The sequence below is a fragment of the Atractosteus spatula genome, chromosome 7 (assembly GCF_055471065.1).
Source record: "Atractosteus spatula isolate fAtrSpa1 chromosome 7, fAtrSpa1.hap1, whole genome shotgun sequence".
In the NCBI taxonomy this organism is placed as follows: Eukaryota; Metazoa; Chordata; class Actinopteri; order Semionotiformes; family Lepisosteidae; genus Atractosteus; species Atractosteus spatula.
Window position 1 is genome coordinate 62,315,924 of NC_142712.1, and position 25,479 is coordinate 62,341,402.

The 25,479-nt window shown below is 37.9% G+C and overlaps 1 protein-coding gene across 2 annotated transcripts; it reads left to right on the forward strand.

The window, feature by feature from the left end:
- Positions 1 to 1,642: 1,642 nt before the first annotated feature.
- On the forward strand, positions 1,643 to 25,251 carry arih1 (ariadne ubiquitin-conjugating enzyme E2 binding protein homolog 1 (Drosophila)). 2 transcript variants are annotated; one of them, XM_088922358.1, is made up of 14 exons: positions 1,643 to 2,112; positions 10,119 to 10,186; positions 11,481 to 11,625; positions 12,808 to 12,900; positions 14,840 to 14,895; positions 16,150 to 16,216; positions 16,528 to 16,634; positions 17,442 to 17,484; positions 19,120 to 19,191; positions 19,301 to 19,431; positions 21,305 to 21,362; positions 21,861 to 22,121; positions 22,504 to 22,616; positions 23,140 to 25,251. In XM_088922358.1, the coding sequence occupies exons 1-14, from the start codon at positions 1,828 to 1,830 to the stop codon at positions 23,222 to 23,224; spliced, it is 1,584 nt and encodes a 527-aa protein (XP_088778484.1). In that variant the 5' UTR covers positions 1,643 to 1,827; the 3' UTR covers positions 23,225 to 25,251. The 2 variants fall into 2 exon arrangements, with proteins under 2 accessions (XP_088778484.1, XP_088778485.1); XM_088922359.1 differs by having other exon boundaries at positions 1,689 to 2,043.
- The last annotated feature ends 228 nt before the right edge of the window (positions 25,252 to 25,479 follow it).

Here is a 25,479-nt window from a genome sequence, read left to right on the forward strand (position 1 = left end):
GGATCAAGCAGTTAGAAAATGGATGATTTAATACAACTGTTTACTGCATAAAAGTATTAATTTTTGGTTTACATCTGAGCATTCATGTTGGAATACAAAAAAAGCCAGTATCCACCATCCCCAGCGAACATGAATATACAATGGGTTTTTAAAAACAATGGCATATCCCTCTGAAAGCCAATAGAGGAAATGCCAGCACAGGCCTTGTGAAACAATGCTGTCAGTCTCTTGGCCAGGTCGCCAAACTAAATTACAATTTGATCTCAACTAACTTGTGTATTGAAATAAAAGATTCCTAGGCTGTGTTCTTTCTTTGTTCTTTAAACTACCGCAATGTCTTGTAGACATAGAACGAGGCTTGACTTGCAAGCCCAGTATAAAGTATCGAAATCAATCAATCACTAAATGACTTTCTCCATCTTGAATTAAGAGAGAAAATATATAATTCTGGCAGTATTTTGTAAATGATAAAACAGATGTTTATCAGATTTTTAACGTGATTTCAAATGGAAGAGCCAAAAATATCACCTAGGGTAATGTATGAAGAAAGAACAGAACTCGGAGGAGAACTGCAGGTTAAAATTTACCACACCTGACTGAAATCCCTACAAAAACAGAATGTTAAAAAGGTCTGAGCCAGTTTAATCACTCATCAGAGACACCTATGGAATGACCCAAAAGCAGTACCAAATGAACCAGAATAGAAATAACAGCGAAATCTGCACTCGACAATAAATCATTTGTTACTCTTACTAGGGCAGTGTCAAGTGTTCCTGGCCTGAATCCCAGACTGAAACTTTTCAAAATTATTTTTAGTCGGGAATTCTTTTCACTTCAAACCTTGTCATTTCGATCACCTACAGCTAGAAAAGAAAGATTTGTAATACGTTGTAAGAAATCTAAAATTACTCAAAAACCATCTCAACTGGGGACCTTCAAGAAGGCGTTTTACCAGGGCGAATATAAAGGAGGCTACAACTTTTCCAGTGAGCTATTTATGATTGCTAGAATATTGTTACCCAGGTGACTAAGGACATCCTTAAGAAATCTTGTTAAAATGGAATCTAATTTAAACTAATTGTGTAGCAACTAAAGAAAATTATTCTATTAATGTTTGAGCTATAGAATGGATTTTTTTTTCCTCTTGGTGTTTTGTTTTACGAGTTTTAAGACACTGTGCACATTATTCACAGCTCCTCGGGTCTACTTTATATACGTCTCCACGAAGATTTCTTCCTGGTCTTCTAAATCTTTATAGATGCCACCCGGGTTCTTAATTCTTCAAAAACATTGTGGAAAATACATGAGCCCGTAAAATGGAGCAAGCGCCAGTGCGCTCTTACGAAATGGGAGATCTGATAAAAATGTAAAAGTGTGAATCTAGACGAACAAATTCTTAAATTAATCTGTGGTTAATCGGTCCAATAAAAGTCCTTCGTCAATGTGCTATTCCACCTTCCCGTCTTTGCCACACTCAATATGGCTATGATTGCATTTCGAAATCTCCAACATGGCGTTTATCCCTGACCAACGTACACTTATATATATATTTTTTTTTTATTCTTTCAACTGACTTTATTTACACTCAACAAAGCAGGCAGATCCTCTTGGCTGAGCTGTGACGCGCTGTCGACGTCAGTTCGTGACGTCGCGTCCCTTTGTTGGCTCAGCAGTGGCGGCGCTTGTGTTGTTATTTTCTCTGCGGCTGAAATTTTTTAAGTCTGTATGAATTTTTTCCTGGTCCCGTTGTGTCTCGCGTTGTAAATAATATATCTATTTAGCCCTTTTTGGACGTTTCGCTTGTCTCAATCCGGCGTTAACATAGTAATGGACTCGGACGAGGGCTACAATTATGAATACGACGACGAGGAGGAGGAATGCAGCGAAGACAGCGCCGAAGAGGAGCCCGAAGACGACACCCTGGAGCTCGGGGAGGTGGAGCTGGTCGATCCCGCGGAGGCCGGCGGCGAGCGGGACGTGTGCGGGGAGACCGGGGGCAGCGGCCTGGGGCCGGGCCACGACGAGGAGGACTACCGCTTCGAGGTGCTGACCGCCGAGCAGATCCTCCAGCACATGGTGGAGTGCATTAGGGAGGTCAACGAGGTCATCCAGGTGAGGTGTTTCGAGGCGAGCCGGCTGCAGGAAAGGCCGGGGATGCGGGGAAAGCGTTAGGCCGGAGATGGCCGAATGAGACGGCAGCGGTTAGCTTGGGCTGTTTGCAGGTGGGGAGGGACGGGCTGCGACAGAGCACGGCCCCCACACTGGAACAGCAGTGCGCGAAGGCCTGTTTGGAAACGGTTAGTTTAAAGGGGGGAACAACAACAAAAAAAGTGTGGGGCTTTCAGAGTAAGTAGGATAACTTTTTATCAGGGCGGTGCTCATTCCCAAACGAGAGCTTCCTTATCTCGCCGTAGAGGACGGGCGATAGCAGAGCTCTTCGGGGACGGGGGGTTATTTTTATTATTTTTTTTTGCCGGTTCTGGATGTCGGTGTGGAAAGAGGGTAAGGAAGAGAGTCTTCACTGATGCTGTCCACCTGCATGATGATCATTCTTCTTAGGCCCGACAACAACATGGCGGAGAGCTGATGCCTCTCCTATTGATAAAGAACTCGGCTGAGAGTGTCGCCAATATATAGTTCAGTTCGAAAGTGTCAGCCCCTTGTTTTCGGTCCTGTTTTAATGAGATGGGGGTCGTTTTCAGTGGACGGTAGTGACGGCAGCGGGTCGTAAAGTCGTTTAGATGGCGGTACCATTTTACAGTTCCGTACCGCACCGCGCTAGCTTAGCCAAATAAAACTTCAGCTAAGCAAACACCGCTCGACTTTAAGGTCCTTGTCTGGTGGCCGTACGGTCGTATTGGTCGAGCCTTGTTAGAGCGACTTCTTTTATTCAGGAAAGGTGCTGACACCGGGATTTCATTTGATCCACGGCCAGAAAGCCTTTTCCTCCCCTGGTGCAATTTAAGCGGCGGCCGTACTGATTTTCTGGCATTGACCACAAGGAAGACTGTTGTTGCTGAAGTTTTGTTCAAATTATCTATCGTCATGTTTTTTCCTCCATATTTTAGTAAGGCATGTAGGCTCCGGCAGTATGCAGGCACTATGCACAATGCGGCCAGGAAGCAAGATTACCTAAAGTGGAAAAGGATGAAATACATGTTCACTAAAAGGGTTGTTCTTTTTACCCTTGAGTTATTTTATCAGGATCAATAATATGCATTTTAATTGTTCCTTAGTCCTGAAATAAGTAAAAAAAAAATCAACCTTTAGCTTTCTGGACAATACATTTCCATAGTAAATCTGTAGTCTGTAGCCAGCACCCATATCACTCTGCAACTCACAACTGGCAGCCCACTGAAGCTCAGCAGGTGTGAGCCTGGTCAGTACCTGGATGGAAGACCTCCTGGGAAAAACTAAGGTTGCTGCTGGAAGAGGTGTTAGTGGGGCCAGCAGGGGGTCCTGACGCCTAAGTATAGTGACGGGGACACTATACTGTAAGAAAGGCGCTGTCCTTCGGATGAGACGGAAAACTGAGGTCCTGACTCTCTGTGGTCATTAAAAATCCCAGGGCGTCTTAAAAAGAGTACTTAAAAAGAGTAGGGGTGTAACCCCGGTGTCCTGGCCAAATTCCCATTGGCCCTTACCAATCATGGCCTCCTAATAATCCCCATCTATGAACTGGCTTCATCACTCTGCTCTCCTCCCCACTGAGAGCTGGTGTGTGGTGAGCGTACTGGCGCACTATGGCTGCTGTCGCATCATCCAGGTGGGGCTGCACACTGGTGGTGGAGGGGATCCCCATTACCTGTAAAGCACTTTGAGTGGAGTGTCCAGAAAAGAGCTATATTAGTGTAAGCGATTATTATTATTATTATTATTATTATTATTATTATTATAGTCTGAAAGTTGAGATGTCTTATTATGGTCAAGTGGACCAGACTAAAACAAATAATTTTTCTGACTAATGCATCTTCTTTACAGAAATATGTTTAGGAAATTCCATCCTTTAAAGCTTGAATATACATTTTTAAAATTACATTTCATTTAGAAAAATATTTAGATGTTTTAAATACCCTTTTTACACCTACATCCTTTGACGATCATCTGGTTTATGAGTTACCTGCTGTTGTGTGAGCAGCAACCACTTATGAGTGATTAAAGAATAATAATAATTGCTTACACTTATATAGCTCTTTTCTGGACACTCCACTCAAAGCGCTTCACAGGTAATGGGGATCCCCTCCACCACCCCCAGTGTGCAGCCCCACCTGGATTTGTTTTTATTTTTGCTTCGACAGCTACTCTATAAAGAGTTTAAATCTAAAAATAATGGCTTTTTAAAGCTGTTATTTGTAAGTATTCATAATGGAATAGATTATACTTCCAGTTTCAGATTTCAGACTAAATTCCAGTTTCAGTTTTTTAAACTCAACAGGAGACAAACCGATGAGCAGATGCACACATGCTGCCAGCTAAGCTACACTGTGCCCTTTATACCATCAGAATTCAGCAAAGTTCTCTAGGGGCAGAGCTTTACTATAATCAGTAGTTATATACTGCTTTATTTCCAGCGTGTTCAAGTTCCAGTATTCATATAAATTTGTGCGTTGCAGAAGCTTTGACTCAAGATAAATCTTACGATGTACACTGTGTAAAGCTAGCCTTCTGTCTTCTATTTGTTTCATTTTAAAGCCAGTTTGGTGTGTAGATTGTTTTTCTAATGTGTTTGTCATTTAAAAGACTTATTCATAAAGGAAACGCAGTGTGCACCCAGCATATATTGCTAGCATTTTCAGTGTTTAGAAATGCAGGACTTCTTTTTATTTCATGTACCCAGGGGGTTTGGTTCTGGTGATGTGGCTTTTCATATTTTTAAGTGATCTTTTGCATGACCCTTGGACTCTGGTGGAGACAGGAATAAAAGGTATCTTACCTCCGTTTAATAAGCTTCAGGTGAGGAATGTGTCTACAAAAGTGGAGCTTCTGAAGGGCTTGTATAGTCTGTTATCCATGCGAGTATTGAATTCATTAGACATATTGCCATCTTATAGTTTGTAATCTGTAGCAGCCCTGTAAGTAAACATTTTTTTCCTGTTCAAGAATTAACTGCTTTATGCTATCAAAATTAGAAAAACGTTGACCGTGTTGTAGAGGTGGAAAAATAATTTAACAAAAGTAAAATTCAGTTGTTTTTTAACATATGCTTTGTCACTTACAACTCTAATCAGACCTCCTTGGAATACTGTCCTGTATTAATAAGTTTTGGCTTCCACACCCTTGGCACACACATGGGGCCTCAGAGAGAAGGGATTGTGAATTTTGAGTGGGTGTTGATGAGCAAACACCTTCTCTTCCCTGCCATGGCATGTAGTGATAGGGTATAGTAAACACTCCCTGTTTTTGTATGGGGAAGTAAATTGAGGAGGCCCTCTGGAACTTAGCAGGTAGTTCAAATTCACTTTGCCTGTCTTTAAATGCAGGAATTGCACCTAGTTCTGTTTTCGAAAGTCTTTAAATGTGCCTGCCAAAAATAGTTAGTAGTTGACAAACAAGGCTTTTGTGGAAGGTTTCAAATATCAAGTATTTTTCTTTTTTGACTTTTTTTTGCTAACTTTTATGGATTTTATTTTCATTAGTTTGAAGTATTTTTTTTTCCCAAGTTCTGTTGTGCTGCCAAGGGGTTTGAGCAGAGCTGCAGAAATTAAACTTCTTAGAGCTAGACTACAACTTAAATGTTTTAACAAGACTGTTGGCATCAATGAACTAAACACATGGAAAAGGTGACTCATTTGTGAGAATCCTTTAGGATAAGGTTACAGTCAGGCCAAGGAACGGATTGGAATAGTTCCAAAAGGTATTTTGTGCTATTCACCTTTTTTTTTTAATGATCTCGACATATTAAATACATTCTTCATTTAATGCAAAATCTTTGCACATTTTAGTAGGGTGCATATATTTGAGTGATAGTAGCACCTGCAGTAAGGTGCTAGATTGGAGCAGCTGTGGAATTCCCTTTTGTTCCTTTGTGTTAGGGATGCTGTGTTTAGATTGTATGTACTAGTGCTGGCTTCCTGACACATACTCTCCCCTGCAGTTAGTGTAAAAGAAAACATACCTGAAGCTGTGACCCTGTTTCATGTCCTCATTTGACTTTATGACCTGCTTTATTTTTTTTGTCAGATTCCTTTTTCTTTATTGATACTATTTGCTGCAACTGCATGTGGTGCTGCTGCGAGTGATGAATGTCTTTGGTGTTACGAAATGGTTGTCCTTAAGTCTAAATATAGTACTTGGTAGATCCCAAGGTTCTGTTTGTTACGTCTCGCTGTTACGTCTGTGCAAGAGGATTTTCTGCACTGTGCACCTAGAGTCCCGCAGGTGTCTTGCTGGGGTGTGGGGTTCTAAGATACTAGAGAGAAGGTCAGAAGTTGACACTGCCCATCATCAACTTTGCCATCAGCTGGAAGAGGTGTTAAGTTTACTATATCAACAATTGTCTAATCCAGCTAATGGCAATATTCTTAGTTTATCTAAAAACTAATCTATTGAGGAATACCCTTTCAGATTTTTGGTTTAATTTTTCTTTCACAGATAAAGATTGTTCTGTAAATATAATTTTAAGAGGTAATACAAGGTTAAGGTATTTGGGTGCCACTTGGTGTTATGGTTCTCAGCTCTTGGGTCCTTGGTTAACTTCTGGATTTGGTACCTTCTCTATAGAGTTTACATGTTCTCCATGCGTTAACATGGATTTTCACCAGTTCCAGTGGCTTCTTCCCATCTTAAGAATAAATGATGGGTAGCTTGATAGGTTTTTTCAAATTTTCCTTGTGTGTGTACCCAGTGATACTTAGTATCTGTTAGCAACAGATAGCATCCAGTTCAGGGTATAATCCTGCATACCAGGATAGTCTTTTGAAATGGAATGAAAGGCTTTCTCAAACTGTTTGAATGGATGTTAAGGTTTTCAGCAGTGTACCCTGACAAGGAATGAAATGTGTGTTAAAATAGTAAATGAAAATTCCCAGTCTTTCTAATGTCAGCGTGCAGCATTTAAAAAAAAAATGAAATGTAAATAGTATCCATCTTTGCACAATTTAGAAAGCAAAATCCATTTGTTCCTTCTGTTAAAGCAACATTTAACAATGTCAAAAGCTGTAGATAGTAATACAAAACGTCACATGATATTGTACTCCAACATTTCATAAAATTATCAGCCCTGTGGCTTTTTTGCAAGAAAGCGTTGTCTAAATCTTTTATTATTCTTAAATATAAATCCAGTATGCTCTCTTTGTGTAGTACACTATCAACTGTTGAGGTGTCTTTGTTGTCTCTATAGTTACATTTTTGGAGGCTGAATGTTATTTATTGGGTTGAAATGGATTTCTGCGTAAAAGTTGACAAGCTTTTAGGGCTTGTTATGATTTTGATCTTATACAAAGATCTGCTAAAAACAGCCTTTCATCATACAGTATTGTCTGAAGTGTTAAATATTGCCCTCTTTTCACATGATTTATTCTCTTGAAATAAAAATCCCAAAAGAATGTTGAAAGTTAATTTCCTTTATGTATATCTTCAAATGATCATCACATGCTCTCTTGTTTTTAATGGGAGATGCTAACAGTTGGCTTGATGTGACCTCAGCTAATGAATGTAATTGGATGATTACCTATTCAATACTCCTTTCTTTCTGCTTTGGAATTTTTACTGACAATTTACCTCTATTTTAGCAGTCCCTAACATTTTGAATGCAGTAAACCCTTGGTTTAACAGTTTTTGCTTTGGGTGTAAAGGATACATTCTGCTAAAGGGGAATCATGTCTGTAAAATGGGAAGTATTGGACTTTCTGTGCAATAACGATGAAATACTCAAATAACGGAACAAAGTTAAATATTACACAGGTTTGAGATTTGGGAATAGCAATGGTGCCCTATAGAGGTAGATCAGTTGCTTATGGTAAGTTTGTTTTGTGTGCTTTAGCAAATTATTTGCAGTATATTTAAAACACATGAAACAGCTCGTATGTTTGAGAGAAAAGGCATAGAAACAGTTTTCATTGACTGTTAATTGCAATTGTTAAAAGTCAAAAGGTCCATTAAGCATGTGTAGTATATATGTTTTAGTGCTTTTGGGCATATCATTTGTGACTTGGTGGACACCACTTTCCCCTTGTTAATTCAATAAAGCAAGAGTTTACTATATAAAAGGATATTTTCAGACTTTTATTGCAAAAAAATAAAGATGTAGATCTTACTTTTGCTTTAGTTCACTAATTAGATTTCTTTAAAAATGCATTGTGTAATATTTTGCTTTCCACATTAAAGGTGCAGAAATGTTGAGTCTAAGATTTTTGGTAATTTAATTTTTATAGTGGTAAATTTTAGGCAAAGTATCATAGTAGTTGTATTGTAGGCAAACACATGCACATAAAAATGTCAGCCTGACGTGCACAGTCTTTTTGAAATAAAAATAGTATTTGCAAATCTGTTTCAATACCATTATGTTGTAAATGGTAGACCTAGTATTCTGTTTTGTGTTTGAGAATCATAATGTTTTGCAGATGAAGTAAAAATTTCAGAGGGGGGAATCATTAGATAAGATCACTTTATTGGCCATATACAATTTCTTGCATTAGGAATTGTCTTTTCACATACCCCAGCTTGCTCTCCATGAGACACACAAACCGGAGAGAAGCTGGGGGTCAGAGCGCAGGGTCAGCCATTTATACGGCGCCCCTGGAGAAGTTGGGGTTAAGGGCCTTGCTCAGGGGCCCAATGGAGTAGGATTCGTCTGCCGGCCGCGGGATACGAACCAGCAACCTTCCAGCCACAGGCGCAGATCCTGAGCCACAGAGCCACCCTACCGCCCTCAGTGTACAGTGTACAATGAATCATTGAAGTTTGAAGCGATTGCTTGGTTTTGAGAATTACATTAAGAATGTTGACCTGTTTTTGAAGGAGTCTTTTACATGTTCTAAACTTGCTTCATAAATGTCTTGTTGGTGCATGATCACATTTTATTTCTATCAGTTTTAATATCGTGGTATCTCTTTAAATGTGCCCTAGGATGATGATTCTGTATCGTGTTTAAGAATATGAGAACTATACTAATTACTAAGATGTGGATCATTTTGTTTAGTTTAGCCTAGCGTGGATTTTGTTTTTAGGTATACACTAGTGGTAAAGCAAGAAATCCTAATGCTATTTGGAAATGTTTCAACAGAGATGTGAACAGTATACAGTAATCACAAGTCCATTGTTTTAAAATATCCTAATTTAAATATTAAATATAATTTAAATATCCTGAACTTGGAGAACAATAGTACTTTGTCTTCATTACATCCCAATTTAGTTCAATTTACCATTGAAATAGAAGTCAGAAGTTTGAAAAACTTAAAAGAATATATCAAATCATAGGTCACCACTGTTAGAGGAACTGTTATTGTTTTCTTACATCATAGAAGAAATGCTATCCAAGAGCTTGTGTAAACCTCTGCTTGAAATCAAGTGATTCAAGTATCAATAAGAGTAAGAAATAAGAGTAACTTATTTTTCAAATATACTGTTAGAAAGCCAAATGTGTCAGTTATCAGAACACGCAGTTTATGGTTGAGACAAAAACAAGTGTTGGGTCTGCAGAAATGCAAAAAACGACAGTCATCTGGTAGGTATCTAACGAGCGGTAGTGAGATTTTTAGAAGCATTTGGTTTTACTGTGTTGACACCTTTTGTGTAAAAGTCATTACTGAAGTCAAACTGTCACGTTTATTTTTAAGATTCTTTTGTTCTCTGGAGTTTCAGTATTTTTCAACAAAACCTTTGGTTAAGGTGGTGTAATTAAATTCACTATGTGCTCATAACCTTTTAATAATTTCATTTATTGGTTTATACTGGTAGTAATTGCAAATGTGTTTTTGTGCTAGAATGTGTTCATAGCTATAGCTAGTGCAGTATGATATAAGAGTATAGGTTTATATACTTTTACTTCCATATTGTGGAATTACACAGACGGGCCAAGGAAACGTGAATAAGTATCCATTTATTTAATGTCTGGATTTTTACATAACTTCTTTGCCAACATACAAGAGCAAAGCCTGATTTGTGTTTCTACTTTCTAGAATCCTGCAACTATAACAAGAATACTTCTTAGCCACTTCAACTGGGACAAAGAGAAGCTGATGGAAAGGCAAGTAAATCAGACTTTTTCTTTTCAATTTTTTTTGCGATCTCTTATTTAGGATCTGTCAGAGCAGTAGTCACCAAAACATGACCCAGGATGGATTTGTGAGGTTCAAGACTTGTTTTGAACTAACTGGATTATAGAGTGACACAGCAGTTTGCTTCTCTGACAGATATCCCATAAAAAGTGTCACTCAGAAATGAAAGCACTAAAGGTTTTGCTCCTAACAACGTGACGCTACACTTCTGTGCTATGACTTAAATGGATGTGAAAGTCATCTTGTGTAGTTTTCAGTATTAAAACTTAAGTTAATAGCTATGTGGTACAAGTTTCAAACGACAGAGAGAGTTTTGTTTCCCATTCAACAGTGCCAGGTGAGAATATCGACAGTTTCAAGAAGGCTAAACTGGTGCCAAAGCTCATAAGTGAAAAGTGAAAAAAGGAGTAGGTATAGTATCAGATACCAAGGTTTTCGTCTTACTGCACAGCACAATGTGAAAATACAGCATTTAATTTTGAATTAACTCAATAGAAAAGATGAGGGTACTTCACTGAAAGGCTTGTGTTTAGAAGTGGCAAGCCAGCATTTTAATTTTACATTTTAAATGTCTAAATTTCTTATTTTAACTTTTCAAAGATGGTAAAAAAAATCTTCTTACAATCTGCTTGTTAGACAGGCAATAAACCTTTGTTCCCTTTATTTTATGCTAGCATCTTTGATCAGCACTAAATCTAGCAAAGTTGTAGTGACAGTAAGGAATATTTAATGGGATTTTTATTTTGATCGTATTTAAGGATGTCACTTAAGTAATCTTGATCTGTAGTTGTGGTCTTGGGAGACCAATGCTGCATTTCGAAATGGAGGCTCTTATTTTGGTTTTGTTGTTGATGTATTACAATGCTTATGTCCTCTCTGTTTTGGAGTCCTCAAAGATCTACCAGAATCAAGAGGCAATTTGGCTTTTAATGTACCACTGTGCTACAGTATAACTTCTGGCATTATAGCATTTTATTTGAAGTGCTTTGAAGTCAAAAGGTTCTTCATTTTTGTTTACTTTGATTATATTGTGTGACTTAAAAAACACTAGGCTTTGTACTTTGTACAAGTCTAGGTAGAGCCATGTTTTATTAATTGTCCTGACAGTAACATAATGAGCCTCTACTGATCACTGGCAACCTGGTAAACTTAGTAGGACAGATTGTTTTTTTTCTGCTTGTACCCATGGAACTGAGAGAGTTGTTCATTAGAACTTTTGTTTGTTTTATGTTTTCTTCCACTAACTATCTGTCATTTTCTCAGGTACTTTGACGGGAACCTGGAGAAACTATTTTCAGAATGTCATGTTATAAACCCCAGTAAGAAGTCTCGAACCCGTCAGATGAACACAAGGTCTTCAGCCCAGGACATGCCTTGTCAGATCTGCTACCTGAACTATCCTAATTCGGTCAGTACCACAGAGCTGTGCAATAGAAGTTTGCATTGTTTTTTCATTGTGTGGATAGCTGCTATTCAGAATGTGTGAGGAAGTTGCTTTGATTTTTTTTCCTGCACTCTGAAATGTGCTCTTGCATAGATACGGGCATTTCCTGAAAGTATACTGTTAAGTTGAAAGAAGCAGAATTTATTGAGTAGTCTGCTGGGTTTCAGTCGTTGATTCTTTGTATATCTTGAATCAAATTTAATATAAATCATAGGGCAAGGCCATTTGTAATGGAATGTTTATTTTAGTAATTTAATCATAACAGGATTTGATGTTTCTTTGGTACTGCCATATTGCAGTATATTTCCTGTTTTAAACTTCATAATTGAAGCGATATCAACATAATGAGAATAAATTGAAAATCAAGTGGAAATCTGCAGAGGATGCCATATAATTAGCAGTAAACCAGTGAATGACAGACTTTCTCACCAGGCAAGAGGAGAAACGCAAGGCTCTTGTAGCATTAATGAAAGTTTCAATATTAAGGGTCTGTGGGTTTTGCAGAGAAGTTGAGCTGATGTGCATTGGGCCACTTCAAGAGGAAACAATAGGTCTGTGTTAAATGCTTTGCATTTGAGGGAACAGATACATGTGTTTAAATAGGAGGAAAATATTTTAATACGAACAGTAAATTGCATTGTACACTTGCAAACCGTTCTGTCGTGACACACTCCTCTTGCTTTATAAGATGAGGTTGTTTTGTTTGCTCTACTGCTTTCTTGAAAGTTGTTCACTAGTCCATGGAGCTGGAAATTACGTTTTCTATCACTCAATTGCTATGTACTAATGTTGCAGCACAGTGTGGTTTGTAAAAAATGTTTTGATTTGGGAACATAGGGAATACATGAGCCTTGCACAGGTGACTGGTAATGAGAATGAAAGTGTTAATTCACTTTCTAAGAGATTGTAAATGTCATCATAACATTACCTTTCTTGATGTTATGTGTTCCTGATTGATTTCATTTCATACTTTTAGGAAGCTTGAAGGTCTAGCAGTGACAGTAGGTCTGGTTAACCTGAACCTTTTTAGTAAATGTTCTACAGTACATTCCATGATTGGCACAAGTCAAAAATGACCAAGATCTGAAGTTTTCTTTGTGGATAAAAGTGGTTTTCATTTCTGTGAACATTTTCTTTTTTCTGTAGTACTTCACTGGCCTGGAATGTGGACACAAGTTCTGCATGCAGTGTTGGAGTGAATATTTAACAACCAAAATCATTGAGGAGGGAATGGGACAGGTACCAACATATCTTTCACTTAACACTTGCAGAATTTAGAGAAAGTGGGGCCATTTATTAAAACTCTTTGAAGCAAATTTGAAGTGTTAGTCTCATGATGAACATTGGTTTAATGTCGAGCACTATATTTGCTTTGATTGTCAGCGTTAATGATGTTTTAATTTTTCATTCAAATTAACGTGTGGCTGTATTCAGTGTTCAGCTTCTTTTGTATGACTCTAAAGTTGCGTGATTTGGCTATCTTAGTAACGTCCAGAGTGTACCCAGGAATCGGGAAAAAATGAACAGATTGTTCAATTTTCTTGATTCATGCTTGGATTTAATTCTTAGAATGTAGAGACATGAGCCACATTTCACTGAACATACAACCCCTTTTGTTTTGTGTTGACTCTAGACATCCTCAGGGCCACCTATTCTCAGGTGAAAACGCTCATTATGTGAAAAGGCAGACCTTGGCTGACCAGAGTTTTGGCGACACGTTGTGTATGGCCTGGGGCTGACAATTACAGCACCAGGACAAGGCAATTGTGTATGTGAACATGCAACCAGCCCTGGGTGGCCTTTTTGTAACATATTACCAGTGAGGATGTGTCAGTAATGGGCCACTCCCAAACTCAACAACACAGAAAAATAGGAAATAAAAGCACTTGGAAGGTAAACCACTTGTACATAGACAAGTATTATTAAAATTTATTTAACAGTACTGAAAAGGTCATATTCCTCGTAAGGTTGCTGGCTCATATTTTGGCTATTTTATTAAGACCTTTAACAATATTTTTCAAATCTATTTGGCGATTAGGTTGCATAGAAAGTAACATTTTACTTCAAGTGTACGATGACAGTTGGCTGCTAACTGATAAATTTGATTGTAGCAAATATTTATGAAAGAGGTTTTGCTCAGTAAAAAATAAAGGCATACAAATTCATATTCATTTAGATAGGAGTCCTATGTAATATCACATGGTAATATTAAAACCTTATTTTATCATGTAATTTATTAAGCATAGACAAAAGACACTGTAGGAGGGGCAGAGACGAGATTTAATTCATTTCATCATAAGATGGCTTGGTGTCGGTGATGGTTTTGAACTCCAAGCTGAAAACACCATCAAGAAAAGCATTTGATTTCATCTGGAACATAACAGATTTTAACACGATTGTCATTTTAAGTGATGCCTATCAGCATCAAACATTAAAGGAGATATTTAACTCTAAACCTTGTGAAAGCATGTAAATGAAAGACTAATATTAAGTAGTAGTATTTTAAGTAGTCTAGAAAGTTCATAAGCAGTGAAATATCTATAATGACATTTTTGTACAGGTACTTTTCTCTTCATGCTGTGTTACTGTACTATGAAATATTAGCATGTTTACATCACATTTGCAATCTCAAAAGGCAGTTTTCTGAAGTTTGGTCTGACTCTTCAGTCAAAAGCATGAAGTGCTTTTAAAAGCTTCCAGAAACTTCTGGATTAACTTAGAGGCAGCCAAGTGTGAATGGGGACTTGCTTTAATATTTGCCCTTGAATATGAAAGTAAGTTTTGTACTGGAATTAATTAATATTGGTACAGCATTAGAACAGTTGATTAAATCTGAGATGCTTTAACAGTATTAGCTGAAAAATGAACATACTACAGTGCCACCAAGATGTTACTTGTAGAAATTAATCCGACATGGAGTCTTTTTAATGCCAGGTTAGAAAAAGGTTATGAAAATAAAATTTCTGCCATATGCCACAGTGCACAGAATCCAAATAGTAAAACTGATTAAACTAAATACTCCAGAACTGAGTGCTAGAAAAAAGGCTTTTTTGGCCATCTCAGCATTATGCAAAATTTGCATTTGTGTTGTACTGTTAAAGGTTGTAACTGTTTCGAACCTCAGTTTAAAGTTGGCATTGAATGAATAGTTGCTTCTTTTCCCCTCTCTCTCTTTAAGACCATTTCCTGTCCTGCTCACAGCTGCGATATCTTAGTGGACGACAATACAGTCATGTAAGTAGACCAGAGTCTAAAACATTGGCACAGCAACTCTTTGGTAAAAAATTCATTGAATTTTTATTTTCATTGCTGATAAATATGGTGCTTTTTTATTTTTCTTTTGCTGTAGCAAGCCTTTGAGCTTTGTGAAATTGGCTTGTATAAAGGGAGAACCCTTTTAATGAGATGTTTTATTTTCAAAATTGCAATGAAACAAGTGAAATCTCATCAAATTTGCTTTCAAAACATTTGGAAGCTCATTGGGTTTACAGCTTATGAGAACAGTGGATGTGTGACTTTAACTATTACATATTGTTACAGTTAAGCAGCTGCAGATTATTTGAAAGACTTGTTTGTAGAAGAAGTAGGTCACCATCACCCACTCCAAATTCTGGTTAAAGGTTTCTTAACTCTTTAAGCGTGATTTTATATTCTATGGCTTGTTCATTTGCAGAGAGCAGATGTATCATGTTTAAATACAAGTATGAATGCATTCAAAACTGAGATTCAGGCTATTAACCCACACCAGTAATGGGGAAAAAATAAATATGCAAAACATATACACATCGGCGTTTTGTACACTCTTAATTATACGGATCAGATATTGAATAATGGGTAAAAAATAATTTGAGCATAATCAAACATTCTTTGTTTGAAATTGTGTAGAGTTTCTTTTTCTCAGATTTTTCAAAGGCTTATATGATGTATCCTAAGTAAAGACGTAAACAGTAGGCCTTTTGGGTTTTTTGTAGGTTCTATTTATTTGTTAACTTGGACACATCTAGAGAGCTCTAACATTAGCTTGTGTCCCCCTATTCACCCTGTACTAACACCATCAGTATGTCTTAACCTATATCCTGATCTCTTCCGTGGATAGTTTTTTGTCAGCCTTTGGTAGCTGTATGTTTGCATGTGGGTGACTGTCTTGACAGTTCTGAAAGTAAAACAAAATACTTTTTAGCCTTTTTATGACTGCTGTGACTTTCAGTGGCTGAATCTTTTTAACATTTTAAATAACAGTTTATGGAATATAATCCTCTAGTTTTCTTTCTAAGAGTGGAAATGTCATGTTCTTACAGTGTCAAATGAAAATATGAAATCAGTGCTTTTTTTTACAGCTGTTAGACAAGATTGTCTATTTTAGGATGCCCTAAATGTTATATTGTAACACATTTAATCTGAACCTTAAGTGAACAGTTTATCTAGTTTTGTTGTTAAATGCATTTGGATTGTCTTGGACACTAAAACCACTTCTGTTTTTCCTTATAGGCGACTGATTACAGATTCAAAAGTCAAGTTGAAGTACCAACATTTAATCACTAATAGTTTTGTAGAGGTAAGGTTGTGTTTCTGTAATGTTGTCGGCTATCAAATTAATAAATACAGAAGGTCAGGAAACAACACATGGGATGGCTGATCGGGAATTACCTCCACATCTGTTACATGTTTGCTATACTACATGTAATTCTTAGTCTGGTAGAGTGTGTTCCATTGGTTAAAACGATATGGTTGATATTATGAGAATTGTACAGCTTTTTTTGTGTGATCGAATTGCTCATTGAATGGAACTGTAAAAGAGAATGATGACGCAGCTTTTTGTTTGGGATTGAAGACTGTCATCAGCCCCTGGTCTTGTCTCTCCTCCAGTGTAATCGACTGTTAAAATGGTGTCCAGCTCCAGACTGCCATCATGTTGTTAAAGTCCAGTATCCTGATGCCAAGCCTGTACGGTGCAAATGTGGACGCCAGTTCTGGTGAGTGACCAGAGAAATTGTTAGCTGAAAATTTTCAATTACATCATCCCATCATGCAGACCTGTCTATCTACTGGCACCTCATTGAGCACCTCTTTTGTCTGGTGCGCTTCCTCTTGTGCCATCAAGGTGGACAAGGTGACACTTTAAATGCAGATTGTCAGTTTACGGTACTCTTCCACTCTGTGTACATAATACACAGTTTGAGGTGTGCGTCTGTAGCGGAGCTAGTTCGGATACGGTGACGTCAGCGCCCTCACTGCGCGCAGCAGGGACCTCAGCTGCCTGGGCTGGGGGGAGGTCTCCTTTAGCTCACGCGGCTGGCTCCCTGTTGCGTTACGCCGGAGACCCGGGTTCGCGCCCCAGGTGTGCGGGATGGAACGGGCGGCGGGGGGCACGACCCGCGCGGAACTGCGACGATCACACGTCACATCAGGCAAAAGTGATTGTCACTCAGTGAGTCAGCAAGTTTCCTTAAGCATGTTCATTACCAGGTTAACCATTTTCTTTCGCACCCCAAACGCCAAGTGCGCATTATTGTTGTTGGACTGGGGGGCCCAGTTCTTACTGAAAGTACGGCTAGGTACTTGCAAGAGCTTCTTTCAGTAGTTTCCTAATGACCTTACCCTGTCAGTGACGAGCAGTTTCCATGGTTTTACCAGCTAGGCTGCTTCTGTGATTTTCTAGTATTGCAGCAGACCTTTTCTGTTTTTTTTTTTAAGACCACAGCACAGTGCTGTAAAACCGTAATACTGTAAAAAAAAAACTGTGATTAATTTCTTTAATGGAATTTTTCTCTTAATCCCAGCTTCAACTGTGGAGAAAATTGGCACGATCCTGTCAAGTGCAAGGTATGAATAACTGGTTATGTCTTCACAATGTAGTGTTTCTTCACTTAACTGAGGAGTACCACATGAGACTTGCCTTGTTCACTTTTTGTGTGAACACTCTTGTTGTGTTTTAGCAAAAGGCATGTGGGAGACACATATGCAAATAGCCTAATGTACCATGACTGACTACAGTGCATTTCAGAGACTCAAGAAGCTGTTTCCTGGACGGTCTTGATAAACGGGGACGTTTTAATCTTGGGAATATGTGTGGAAACAAAATAAATGAGCCAGGAATCAAGTTTGGATTTTCTGTTAAAGTAATGTTAAAAATTAAAAATAATGATTATTCCATAGTCATGTCGGAAGTGAAAAATAGTTTTTAGTGCATGATAAATCATATTTCAGACTTAATTTTTACAAATGGGTGCCGGGTTCTTTAATGTAAATGCAATAATGAGCCAGATTTGTTCAATGAAAAAATAATTTGTAGTACCTGTACATGGTATAGGGTCCTTGAACTGTCTTTCATTAGCTTTCTTATTTTAATCACAGACTTCTGGTTGACATTTTCAGTATTGATTTAATTTCTCCAGAACTGGCTCGTTTTTAAATTGGCATGCATGGAGGGGCTTACCTTTTATACACATCTTAAATTATTCAAAGATGAATCGGAGACATCTGCTCCCTGTCTTTTTTTTTTTAAAGATGAGAAATCTTATTTACATTTAGAATGTATTCAGTTGTTAGTCATTTTCATTGGTTGTAATTTATTTATCCCAGCTTTCATGATGCTTTGGGAGTGTGAATAAACTGTCAGTGGAGTGGGAGGGCAGCATTTTTAGTTAAAATAGAAAAGGTACAAGTGAAGATTAAAATACCATGAGCTATTACCTCTGTGAGATGAATCTGAAAGAGGTGCATTTGGAAAACAGATCTTCAGAGCCAAAAAGTTCTTTATTGTAGTTTATACTTGGCCACTCTGCCCAACAAGCTCTTGATTTCAACAGTGGTTAAATTAAAGTATTGTGTTGAAAGGAAGGAAGACATGTTTGTGAACGAAGGATAGGAATTCAGTTTGCTGGATAAGTTCTTAGACTGGTCTTATCCAGCAAACTTAGCTGGATAAGTTCTTAGACTGGTCTTTTTCCCTGGGCTGTCAGACTAACAATAAAAATGTTATTGCTGGTCTTGATTAAAAGAAATTGAAAAGGCTCTGTAAAAAAGTTCATAAAAGGACTTTGTTTTTTCACTAACATAAAGCAGTTAATTTCAGAAATAAAGCTAAGTTGCATGCAAATGTACTTTGTGTATAAAGGTATTATGTATTAAATGTATTAATTTAATTTGCATGTATTTAACATGATATATCTAACTTGTATTTTTACATTCTGTGCAATGTCCTCCTTTTACCATTGATTCTGTCAAGATCACATGCATTAAATTCTACTTATAGATGGTTAACGTGAGTTATCATACGACATAACTCTTTCTGTAGTATTGTTAGCTACTAACAGTTGTACTGTATCAGTGTAACTTTAATGTGCTAGTTAGTTATTACATTATGCTGGCTTAATTCCAACTGAGGGAAGAACATGCTCTGTTTATGGGCGTGCTTTCATAATTCTGAATGGAAGGTTTTTATTCTGCATTTTGTAGTGGTTGAGAAAATGGATCAAAAAATGTGATGATGACAGTGAAACATCAAATTGGATCGCAGCAAACACTAAGGTAAATGGCACTTTACCTTTGAATATCCCGCTGTCTTTATCATTTGGAGAGAGGCTGAATAGCACTTTGCAAATACATTTTAAAAAGCTTACTCTGCATTTGTCGTCAGGAATGTCCCAAATGTCATGTGACCATTGAGAAAGATGGAGGCTGCAATCACATGGTGTGTCGGAACCAGAATTGTAAAGCAGAGTTCTGCTGGGTTTGCCTAGGTCCCTGGGAACCCCATGGATCTGCCTGGTAAGTATGATGTGTCATTACAGATTCCTGGCCATCTTCAGTGAGGTAATGTTTTCCCCAGGAATAAATTAATATCCGATTGTGACAACACATAATGTATAGCATTTATTCAAGAAGCTGTTTAGGAGATTTCAGCCTAAAAAGCTTCTTGCTTTGTGACCCAAAGATCTTGTGGAGCCTAATAAAACAAAATTGTATTGTAGGTTTCATGGTCTGCTGGTGGTTTCTTTCAGGTATACCAGTGAATGAAGTTATTTTGGTTTCTCAGTCCTTGCAATACTATGTGCGATTTTCTCTTACCCAGTACATCCCAGGTGTAGATGATGAATGTTTGGAGACCCGTTTTTACGGTGATTTTTAAGCTGATCAGTCAATAATCTAGGAAAAAGTGGGCCTTTTATGTAGGGCTGGGCGATATGGCCAAAAACATTATCACGATAAAAATGTTCATATCAGTCGATATCGATAATTATCACGATAAATGTCAAATCATTATTTCTTTCAAGTTTAAAGGCAGATTTTTTCTCCTGAGTGAAAGTTGAAGAAACCAGACAGTTAATTGGTAAATTAAACAGCTCTTTATTTTAAGAACACAACAAACACTTGTCAAACAGCAGAAACATTAAACAAATCTGAGGTAGAGAGTATTCAAGTTTTTTTATGTCAAAATATGCATGAGTAAAATTTACAAAATAAATATTTTAATAGAAAGATTAAATACTGCAGTGTGATAAAACACACATAGAAGATGGCTCTGACTGCAAAGTTTAAAGTGCTCTATTTTATGTCTGATCGTAAAAAGCCAAAATATCTCCAAATTACCGGAGTTGAATGACCTTTTCTGTCGACGATGTCATCGTCCTTCTAGCTGGTCGTTGGCAGCACTACATTTGCTTCAGTGTCGCTCATTTCTCCACTCTGACTACAGTCCTGTCAGCCACCACCGTGTGGGTCAACAGCACCACGTTTGCTGCCCGGTCTGCAACACGCACGCGCACTCGTGCAATATTTTGTGCGCATGCAGCATAAACATATATATCGAACATCTATCGAACTTTTGTTAAAATTATATCGAGGAAAATTATATCGCAATAATTATCGTAATCGAATTATCGCCCAGCACTACTTTTATGTGCAGTTAGTCTGATAAGGATCTTATGATTTTGTTCTTTTAATTTTCAATATTTGTACGAGTTTTTACTTCATTACAGCATAAGTGGCCCCTTTTCCTCAGTGTTCCCTCATTGTTGTCATGCAGCCAATCAAGCACTATTTTTACTAACTGTAAACTGGACACCCCTTTAAGAGAAATGAGTGTGCTCCTTGAGTGAAGGTAACAACACACTTCAACCCTTTTGTGCACAATCGTAGTATTAGGTTAGCAGACGTAATTGAAGCTTTTTCAGGTGAAAAGAAACTGTCTCGCTGTTGCAAAAGAAAACAGAAATCTGACTTAACATATGATATTACTGTTATATAAACGGACTCAAGCTGTGGGTACATTTTTGGGTACAGCTCTCCTGCAGCTATGACATGGGGGGTATTTTTAGCAGGCTTTTGTTGTTGGTGTTTTTCTTCCCTCACTGGTTTCATTTCTTCTTTTATGGAACTTGCTCAGGTGGTTGAGGTTTTCCTAATTCCACATCTTGAGCAAGATTCCCACACCTCTTTCACCAGTAAATAAAACATGTATTGCAGCATAATTGCTGGTAATGTCGTCAACAATAAACTGATGAAAGATTGCTTGAAATAATTGCAATCGCATTATTTACCACACATAAAATCACCATTATGCAATGCATTTGGCTATTATTTACATATAAGATTGTGAAGATTTTTTTTATTTGTTAATGATAATTTCATTGTTTTAAAGGTACAATTGCAATCGCTACAATGAAGATGATGCTAAGGCAGCAAGAGATGCTCAAGAGGTAAATCAGACTTGCGTTCAGCTGCACATGGAATGATTGTTGTGCTACAAAAAAGTGCCTAGTGCAGTTTTCAGAATTACAGGGAACAAATGTGTGGAACGAGGTTTACCTTGCCATTGTAAGGGGGTTTTGATTTTACTACAATTGTTAGTGAGAGAGAGCTGTTTTTGTTTTTGTGAGTGGCCCGGTGAAGCATTGGTTGTTTTGCTGAAAAGTGCAGACAGAGGGTATTCATGAGATGACTAAGCATCTCGTGTTTCAGCTGACAGCCAGTGGGTACAACTGTGGGAAGGGAGGGGGGCAACGGGAATTATTGAAGTTTGTACATTCACAGAGGGGTGAGATTTTCTCTTCTTTGCAGAGAAGACATTGTAAATCATATTACAGTAAACGTGTGAATTTGTGGTGGTGGGGGGGGGGGTATGTGCAGTTTTTAGGAAACTTGAAACATCTGTAAGTTCCTTCTATAAGCAGCAGGTGTTTCTGTCCACCCTGCAGCGATCCAGAGCTGCCTTGCAAAGGTACCTGTTTTACTGCAACCGCTACATGAACCACATGCAGAGCCTGCGCTTTGAACACAAGCTGTACGCTCAGGTCAAGCAGAAAATGGAGGAGATGCAGCAGCACAACATGTCCTGGATTGAAGTGCAGTTCCTGAAGAAGGCCGTCGATGTGCTGTGCCAGTGCCGTGCCACGCTCATGTACACTTACGTCTTTGCTTTCTACCTCAAGAAGAATAATCAGTCCATTATCTTTGAGGTATGAGACCCAAAAGGGGTTAGGGGATTTTGAGTCGCTTCTTGACGAGCTGCTGATACTTTTTAACGTTTCTGCTCGTCTTAGACAGTAGTGTACATTATTAAAGCTTTGTATTTCTGTGATGTGGCTTGGCCAACTTATGTTTAATGAACAGACCCAATTATTGTTCTCATCCCTACAGTTCATTGAATTCTACTTGCACTTCTAAGAAAAACATTAACCTGAATGTTTTCCTTGTAAGATGCCTTTTGTTTTATGGATGGTTGTGGTCTGTTGGGTGGTAGTGCTAATTAGCTGCACATGGCCGTCTTAAAGGCATGGCTGCACTCTGCTCCCTCTTATTTTGTTCTCTTCCCCTCCCCCTCCCCCCCTTGTTTTTTAGAACAATCAGGCAGACCTGGAAAATGCCACAGAGGTTTTGTCTGGATATCTGGAACGGGATATTTCCCAGGACTCACTTCAGGACATCAAACAGAAAGTACAGGATAAATACAGGTCAGAGTGCCTGCTGTGGAGTTTTTGAGAGGTGGTATTTTGTTATCATCTCCAGTTGTATGTTTCATCAGTATAGTAGTATAAGTCATTTTTCTGAAAAAAAAGCAGGTGAACTCTTTCTAAACATTCTAAATCATTAGAACTGTGTAAAAATATCTACCCTCTGAGATTTAAAAATGTTCTGATCTGTAAAAATCTCTTGATTTTCTTAGGTATTTTTCATGAACTTCAGTTACTGAGTCATTGCTTATTTGAAATTGGAATCTTGCCCCATGAACGGAAAATGAATATCGTGTAATATCTGAATATCTAAGCACTTTAGAGTGGAATTAAAGTTATAATATACACAAAAGACATTTAAGGCCTCTCTGGAGTGGATTAAAGCAGTACCTCCAAAGTATCATTAGCAGCTCATAGTAAGTTGTCTGGTTGTATTGAACAAAGGGAGTAGCTGGCAGCGGACAAGGTAGGCTTATTCAAAGATCCTTAACCCTAAAGTGTATCTTCTCTCTCACATCCCCAGATACTGTGAGAGCCGGCGAAGAGTGTTGCTACAGCATGTGCACGAAGGTTACGAGAAAGACCTTTGGGAGTACATTGAGGATTGAGGATAAATCCTACATACCATGAACTTTTTAAGAATAACTCTACCAACTAGAGTGCTGATGCAATTAAACTGGGCAGCACAGGCCTCTGCTGTCACCGCTGGTCTACTACCCAATCTTGCATCACTTTTTTGTTTCATTCTTCTTGTTTTGTTTAATGGAAACTTTAAATTATATTGTAATAAAAAGGTAGAATATTAAAAAAATACAAATTGTACAACAGTATTGTAAGCAGCAGAGTGGAGTGCAGAAAGACACTGAAAAAAAAAGACCCTACCCTCCAGGCTTGTACCGTAGCTTCCTCCTTCAAACCTGACTTTTTTGTTTTGTTTCCATTTTGACTTCATTTTCCGTTTCCTTGTGTATAGGGAATGGATTTACATGTTTTCAACACAGCTTTAAACGTCCTTATAGCCATGTATGTTGTACGTGGTGAGATTCCCCTTTGGGTAGCTGAATGTGGATTGGCTGATTGTAAGGTGGTTAAAAAAAAACAGAACTTTTGTTTAAAAAGGAAATCAGTATTTTTCAAATTGTAAATAATGCATATGCATGGTAAAGTTAAAGAGCAAGAGTGGCACGTGTTTGCATAATTTTTAAAAAATATTTATTCTTTACAGATCTTGGAGATGATGTATATTTGCTGTGTAGTTTAAATATTCATCCCTGCTTTGTTTTATATTTGAAGCTATTTTATGTGGAGGATGGGAGGCTGGATAATTAACACAGGGCAACGGAACAGTCCATCCCTCTTTCTCTATTGTTATCGATTACAGTTCTCCAGCACAGTCGCAGCGCTTTATGAACTTTTGGGCCTCTGCTTTCCTCGGACAAAAGGAAGTAACTGACCTAGGGGTAGCATTTCTTCAGTTAATTATTTATAACAAATGTTTGGTCCTCCAGATCCAGTTGGTTTTGGCATAATGCTTAGGAAGACCTCTAAACCCTAGGGGATGAAGGGGAGTTAGGTGTGTTTACAAGGATGCTCTTCACAGATGACTGAAGCTTTTCTTATTGTTTTTATTATGAAGTGTATGATTTTAATATCTCCAGAAAAAAACTATTCTCCTGACCCAGCACAACCCACCCCCACCCCCAACCCTTCTGTAATGAACTTCCTGATAATTTCTCAGGTTAAAAAAAGGGAAAAACCATTTAGGAATGAAACAACCTCTATTCTTTGAGAAGGAAATGCTGGGTGTACCTGAAGTCTTTCTCAAAAGAATCTGTGCGCTCTCGGCAAAATGTCACACAGCTTCAGAAGAGAGTAAGAAATGCAGTTTTTAAGTGTGTAGAGCTGAGGAAGAATTCAGTCTGAGCAAACACAGGTAAGGTTATATTTAAACAGCAAGTCTGTGGAGTTGGTTGTAGCAGGGCTTTCTTTTGTACTTTGGTTTCTTTTTGCTTTATTTTGACGCTGCTTTACACAAGTCTCTGATTTTTGGGTTAACTCGTGCTTCAGGGGCTGGGAAGGAAGGGGGCCTCTGGGGTGGCACAGATGGTAAAAACATTTTGAAAATATTTGTATAAAACCAGATTTGTTGTAGATGCTGTAAAGCTTTTGCATTCAACTTTGTGAGCTGTATTTGGAAAGGAATGTACAAAAAAAATGCCAATTAACTTCTGAATGCTTCCCACCAAATTTTCTTTTAAATTAAGTTACAAGTCAGAAAGTGTGTTTTCTAGTTCTTGGCATTGTGCCCCCATGTAAGGCACCCCCTGTATCTGAGCAGTCGCAGTGGGTTTTCCTTGTTGTTAGAGGTTAACATTCTTTTTTGTACAGTGCAGCAGTCTGAAAATTGCCCCGCATATGATGCAGGGAATGTTGCCCATAAACTAAAACGATGTCTCCTTTCACTGAAGTGTGAGCCACTTCTATACATATATAAATATAGATCTATATTTTTGCTCTCAGTTTCTGAACCATTTTTGGAAATGGGAGTTGTAGATCCAATTGGTTTAATCTGTTATAAGACTTCTTTAAAAACTGACTGTACTATTGAAATAAATGTCATAAAAAACACTTGGAACTGGGAGTATTGTGTGAGTCTTCACAATAGAAAAGGTATAAAGTTGAAACTTGTGACTTGGATGTCTTGAGAGTGTGCATGCTTGGATTAATAAAAGTGATGCACATTGAAATAATTAACAGGTTATCTTTTGATTATAATTCAGTGACTTAGGCTAAACATCCCACAATTTTAAGTGGTGAGGATGTCAACAGAAGATATAATTAAATGTTCTGAGATTCTTTTATC

Coding starts and splice junctions, on each gene's coding strand:
- arih1 (XM_088922358.1), top strand. CDS start 1,828: ATGGACTCGGACGAGGGCTACAATTATGAATACGACGACGAGGAGGAG. Junction 16,217..16,527: donor TCACTAATAGTTTTGTAGAG/GTAAGGTTGTGT, acceptor TCTCTCCTCCAG/TGTAATCGACTGTTAAAATG. Junction 21,363..21,860: donor CAGCAAGAGATGCTCAAGAG/GTAAATCAGACT, acceptor TCCACCCTGCAG/CGATCCAGAGCTGCCTTGCA.